At 36.7% G+C, this 6,628-nt stretch overlaps 1 protein-coding gene across 1 annotated transcript in view; it reads right to left on the bottom strand.

Annotated features, from left to right (window-relative positions):
- Positions 1-334: 334 nt before the first annotated feature.
- LOC111503889 (probable multidrug resistance-associated protein lethal(2)03659) overlaps positions 335-6,628 on the bottom strand; it is a 42,054-nt gene continuing 35,760 nt past the window's right edge. The window contains 3 exon segments of the mRNA XM_074175240.1: positions 335-1,293; positions 4,387-4,617; positions 6,385-6,535. Coding sequence (XP_074031341.1) covers positions 386-1,293; positions 4,387-4,617; positions 6,385-6,535 — 1,290 coding nt within the window. The 3' untranslated portion in view covers positions 335-385.

The raw sequence follows: 6,628 nt of genomic DNA, 5'->3' as shown, positions 1-6,628 counted from the left end.
GTACCGGCTCTTGGTGGAATCAAATGTGTCAAATCACTTGAGCCCTCCCGTGAAAATATCTATGGAAGAGAATTGAATCTCCAACCTTTTTTCGATGTTCCAGACTGACAAGGTTGCCAGTGATGTTTGTGTCTCCAATCAGGCGAATAGCCCTTTTCTGGATGGAATCCAGCAGCTTCAGGGTATGTTTGGGGGCGAAGCTCCATACATGAGAACAATACTTCAAAGAAGGTCTCATCTGAGCTTTTTGAAGCATCAAAAGTGATCAAAGTGAACTTCATTAATTTTTCCCATTCAATATTCAATATGAAAGGTAAAATAAAACACCTTATAGCAGTATATATCCAAATTTTGTACTTGTGTATATAATTTCCATATCAAACAACTAATTTAAGTAGTTGAGTAGTCCCGCTTGTTTAACCAATGCGTAGAAATGCCCTTCTTCATTTTCTAACAGAGTGGCAGTATTATCAAATTCCTTGATTTCCCCTTTTTCTAAAACCAAAATTTTGTCACATTCCAAAATACACTCCAATCTGTGCGACACTTTGAAAATTGTACAGTGTTCAAAATTATTTTTCATGACCTCATTCAACAGAATATCTGTTTCGTTATCCATATTAGCAGTTGCTTCATCTAAAACTATTATTTTAGTTCTGCGAAGAACAGCTCTTGCTAAATAAATAAGCTGTTTTTGACCTGAACTGAAATTTGATCCACGGCTTTCCACCTTCATATTCAAATCATCGATAGACTTCTTGATGTTTACTTTCCCGAGAGCGTTCCAAAGATCTTCATCCGAGAACTCATTATAAGGGTCTAGATTGGAACGAATGGTTCCAGAAAACAAGTGGAAATTTTGGGGAATTACGACGATATTCCTCCTGAGGAATTTCAGAGACAATGTCTTGATGTCAACCCCATCGATTTTAATTTTCCCTTCGATATCGTACAGCCGGAAGATGGAAGAAATCAGTGATGATTTCCCTGCTCCAGTTCTTCCAACAATTCCAATGTGCTGACCTGGTTTCACTCTGAAGGACACATGCTTGAGGACCATTTTGCTCTTATATGACAGTGAAACGTCTTCAAAATCAACAGCTCCATAATTTGGCCAATTCTCTACAATATTGCCGATTTCTGATTCTGGGCTCGCTGAACTATATTCTAAAACTCTTTCAGCTGAAGTCATAAGCGTTTCCAATTGTGACCATCTTTGATTCAAGTATCGTATCGCTTCTCCCATGTACATGATTTCCATAATGGCGAGTCCTACATTGCCAGCACTGACATCTGAAAATACAAAATGAAATGAGTTCATACAATTGATTAGGAAGGTTTTCAACGAAACTTATCAAGGTTTTCATTCACATTTTCTCTTCGTTATGTGTAAATCTGACGAGTGTGTCGGGAGGAGGAGGATATTTATCTCTTCCTACGTTTCAACACCGTAAAATCTGGCAAGTATCTATCGAAAACATCTACGACGAGGACACAATTGGAATTGAGAAGAGCGGTAGTCTAAACAAGAGAGATGACGCATGTTACCTATCAGCGGCATGGAAAACCATCTCATAATAAAATCAAGATCAGTGCAACAAACACATCATCTAGAACAGAAACTAATGTACTCCAGAGATCCAGTCGAGCGGAATGCATCACCCTTATTTTCACTAGTTCGTCCTTTAGTTGGAAAGCAATTCTGTACACAGACTGAATGATGATTTTTTCAGGTAAGATGAGGGACTGCCAATGGGATCGCCACTTCCACCAGTTATAGGGAACATATATATGTTGTTCGGAACTCTGGCCATTGAAAAAGCCCACAAGAAGTCTCGAGTCTGGTTGAGATACCTTGACTGAACCTTCACAGTATGGTACCATAGGAATACAGAACTAGACACCTTTCTGAAGCACATCAACAGCGTTAGATCTTCCATCACCCCCACAATGGAGAACGAAATCTACAACGAATTGCCATTCTGAGACGCATTAGTGGAGACGACCAACACTTAGTGGGAAACATCTGTATACTAACAACCCTCTTACACGGGACAGTATCTGAGACAGTATCGAGAAGAAACTAGGCATCATCAAAAAATATTTTCAACGGAATGGTTACCCCAAAGTAATGGTGGAACAGATTATTGCTGGAAGATAGCAAGAGCCTTGCTATTCAGAGAATTGCATTTACGGAATAACCTGTGAGTACGTCAGATCTTAGATCGGTGAAATTAAGAGGTCATTGGAAGTCTGCATCGACGAGTACAAGAGAAACACACAGCGAAGAAAAACCAGAAAATCGGGAAGAGCAGAGCATGTTTGGACTCATCAACATATCATCAAGTGGTCCCAAGCTGAGATCATCCACAGGGTGGAACACTGGTTTAGGAGGAAGTTCAAAGAAGCTGCATATATGTTGTCCTATGACGCATTTTGTCAAGCTAGCGTAGAGATTCGCAACACATAGAAACTTTCATTGAAGCGGAAAACGGTCAACTCCCACTAAACCGGTGAAACGAAGAGATGGAAGCGTGGGTAAATAAAAGCGTTCGAATGACCTATAAATAGTCATCTCTCAGAAGAATTATCCAGTCATCACCCAAAAACGATTGTGAATACTGATAATCGAAACGTCGTGAAATAACCTAATTTGAAATATTTTAAATTTTTATTTTATCTTCATTTGTTCACCTTTAATTTTTTTGCAATTTTGCAATTCAGTTTTGATTTGAAAAAATTTTGTAGGTATTTATATAATTGTTATTTTCAGCTATTCATTTCAATTTATTCAATTTTGTTTGTTGTTTTCAAGACTATTTATTTATTACACAAATAGGGATACAAACAGAATAAATCCAAAAAAATATCCTCGTTTTACATATGAAAGGTAGAAAATATAAATGCTAAGTACATTACACTATATAGTAATGAATATTAACAAAATACTAAATAAACAGTATATGTAGAACCGATAACTAATTATAAATAAAAATAGAGTTCACATACTTTTTGAATCTAAGGAAATGTTACCTCAGTTTTTCAATATAATTGCAATGAGTATTGAAGGATCTGACAATTCTGCATAAAGGAGAGTTTTTTCCGGAATTGGTTTTTCTGAATGGGGTTGCGAAGAGATCATGGTTTCGCAAGAAGAACCACCGGGCAGAACTTTCGGAACAAGGAAATTTCCGAGAAGTTCGGTGAAGGACAGCGTTTTCAAAGCAAAGAAAGCTTTGGAGATGCTGGCGAATGTGAACTAGGAAGTGATGCAGCACAGGTCGTCCGACGCCAGGCGTCGCGATGCCTCCAGGGGGGAACACTTAGTGATCCCTGGGAGGAGAAGGGTGCGTTGCCGGTTACTGACGACCTAGCGGAAGTGCTAGGCGGTGGTGGAATGCCAGGGGGTCACCCTGAAGCCGAGAGAAGCTTGGGGGTGGCCTCATGGCGGTGTCAGTACCTCCATAATGAATATCAATTCCCAGAAGAGCTATCTGAAGCAAACCAACCTCCCGTCGTACCCAGACAGGAACTGAGTCCTAAAATCCCTGGGGCTCAGGTCTGGGAGGCTAGCCGGCCGTTACGGCGAAGGGTAAATGTGGTCGATGGGGGCGAAGCCGCGGGGCACGCCCCCTCAAGAGAACCCTTATACCTCGATGGAGGACATCATATACCCTTCCAACCGAAACCAGAACGCTTTCCACCAAGCATGCACAACAACGACCAATCAGGCAGACAACATGGGGACATGTTATAGACTAGTTGAATTACATAAACCCTCTAGCGGGGGCGGATACAACCTCTAAAAATTAGAAAAATGGTTTCATTCTACCAATTGTAAACGCTTTCATGACTCAGAGTATAATCACCACTGTCTACATTTCGTGTATAACGATGAGATTGGAACCTTTGGTGTGAAAGTTGAATAACTTTTTCCGAGATCAATTGCCCTAACACCAAACTGATATTTTTCCACTCGACGCGCGTTTCGCCAACAAAGTTAGCATCCTCAGGAGAAGAAAATTGATACCTAGTCTAGTCTGGTTAGTTTCTAATATAAATCATATGCTTCCAGTTCTAGCATACTTCGTTTGCTGTACCGATTCTTTATTTCTAATGTCAAATACTTTTGTTTAGAAAATAGTAGTATTTTTTCTGCAACTGGTGAATCGTTCCTAATGCTGACTTGGACAAATTTTGGAAAAACTTTTTTGGAAAATTTTCTTCTCCTGAAGATGCTAACTTTGTTGGCGAAACGCGCGTCGAGTGCAAAAATATCAGTTTGGTGTTAGGGCAATTGATCTCGAAAAAAGTTATTCTACATTTCGTGTGTTTCCAAGCACTCAATTTCATTTTCAACAAAAATTATCAAATGAATATAAATACCTGTATCAACGACGATGAAGCCTATAATGACAAGAACCACAAATATCGAGCAGAGTGAGTCCAGGGCCAATTGAAAAGCCTCCATTGCATATGTGGAAGTATAAAATGCCGAAGTATACAAATCTTGATGTCTGTCAAATTCATCTTCAAGGATATCTTGTGCTTTGCAAGCTCTTATAGTGGTCAATCCCTCCAAAGACGCATTTAAGTGACCAATCATCGGACTTCGGGCTGCCAAATATCAGATAAATATTAAATTACTCATACAATTACAAACTTACACATAGTTTAAATATCATTGTCTTGCTATTCTTGTAGTATGCATGTAATTATAGTAGATATCATAATAATAATTATAATAATAATAAATATGCTTTATTGTCCAAAAAAACTCTTATTGACAAAGCTTTGTTGAACATTGATTTTTGGAAAAAAAAAACTATAGTCAAGTAAATGAAATCAGAATAATCAACGTCATTGTTTATGGTATCCTCTGCTGGTGAAATGTTGTCAACACAAATAGTGTTTTATGATGGAAGAAGAGAATTTTCGGGAACAGGTTTAATTGTCCATAATACCTCATATAAAAATCACTGAAACTGAGAATGCTCCTGAATTAAAAATATTCATAGTATAAATGATATATAGCATAAATATAAAAAATCTGCCACGAAGTGGCAGGAATATAAAAAATATTCGTGGATTCAATAAAGAATGATTGACATGTTGGAAACAATAAAAGGAATGTTTTTGTATTATTTCGAAACGAAATAGTAATATCTTCTTATATTTATGTATGTTCGTAAACTTCAATCGATTTAATATCTCAAAATGGTAATTTCTTCAATACTGTATCGTTCTTTGGAAATAAAGATTGATTCATTGATTGATTGGTTGAATTCCGCCAAAAGTTACTCGAAAAAATAAATACGAGTTTCACTACAGTTTAGAATATGACCAGGTATTCAATATACAGGATGTAACTGAATAAGTGTAAAACATTTAAGGAGGTGATTCCTCATCGAAAAAAAGATAGGATCTTTCATTTAAAGAAATTCTATTGGAGCATCCCTTGTTAAGATACAGCCCCTCAAAGGGGGTACATAAAATTTGTATAACAATTTTTTTCACAAGCACTAAAAAAGTAACAATATTGAAATTAACCTGACGTTTTGTACTTCCAAAAAGACACTTAGCCAGAAATTTATTTGGTTTACCCCATGGTAATTTTATTCATTTACGTTAATCTAACCATTTGTCAGACTTGAAGTTAACGAACTTTAAACTTAAATCAAAATACTGACAACCAATGTTGTGACATACAAAAAAGTTGACAAGGCGTTTTGAACTAACGTTGCCACGAAAATTATTTTTTGAAGGATACCATCTAAAAAGAACACTGCTGTGGTTTTTTCTTATTATCAATACTTACACATGAACTAAATTTTGAGTGTATTGCAATAAGTTTTGAGTGTATTTTATCGAATTTCGGTAACAACATTATTTTAATTTATTTTATCTTAATTGTTGCGATGAACTTTTCATTTAAAAAATTGCCACCCATACCTGCAACCCTCGTCATTCGACGAGGGTTGCAGGTATGGGTGGCATTTTTAAGTTGTAGCATGTCAAATTATAATTTAAATTCGACGTGTTTCGGGATTTTGTTAAATATGTACCGTAACCGAAATAATGAATGTATTCCAAACACTGTATAACTAGATATGTGCATCAAAAAACATTCATAACGTTATATATCAAATTTAAGACTCACACGGATAGTATTTCATGGAAGCGAGTACGACTCAAAATCGTCGAGTCAACACTAATTTGTCTTTGATTAACCGAAATTATTCCAAGTTAGAGACACGTACTGTATCACTGATACAGTGCGTTCATCAAATCGAACGTATTTTTCCAAAAGCTAATTTATTTTTTATTTTTCGAAATTATTCCAAAGTAAAAACTCGCACTGTTCATTAAGTCGAAAAAACTCACTTGCCGATTCCAATCTCTTCAAACTGCGTCCTGCTGGTAGATATAACAGCCTCAAAACAAACGACATTATAATGATAATAATAACGTATATGACGAATTTAATATTCACACTCACGATGAGCCACGAATGTCCAAAAACCATAACAGCTGCCTGAAAAATTGACGCTGAATTATTAAATATCATACTAGATGACAAGTATATCATTGTGTACAGCTTTTGGGATGAGAAATTTCAAATTTGGAT

Source organism: Leptinotarsa decemlineata, unplaced genomic scaffold (assembly GCF_025532065.1).
Source record: "Leptinotarsa decemlineata unplaced genomic scaffold, Ldec_3_MD MMD2_tig00000882_RagTag_RagTag, whole genome shotgun sequence".
Taxonomy (NCBI): domain Eukaryota; kingdom Metazoa; phylum Arthropoda; class Insecta; order Coleoptera; family Chrysomelidae; genus Leptinotarsa; species Leptinotarsa decemlineata.
This window is presented reverse-complemented; position numbering and strand designations above follow the sequence as displayed.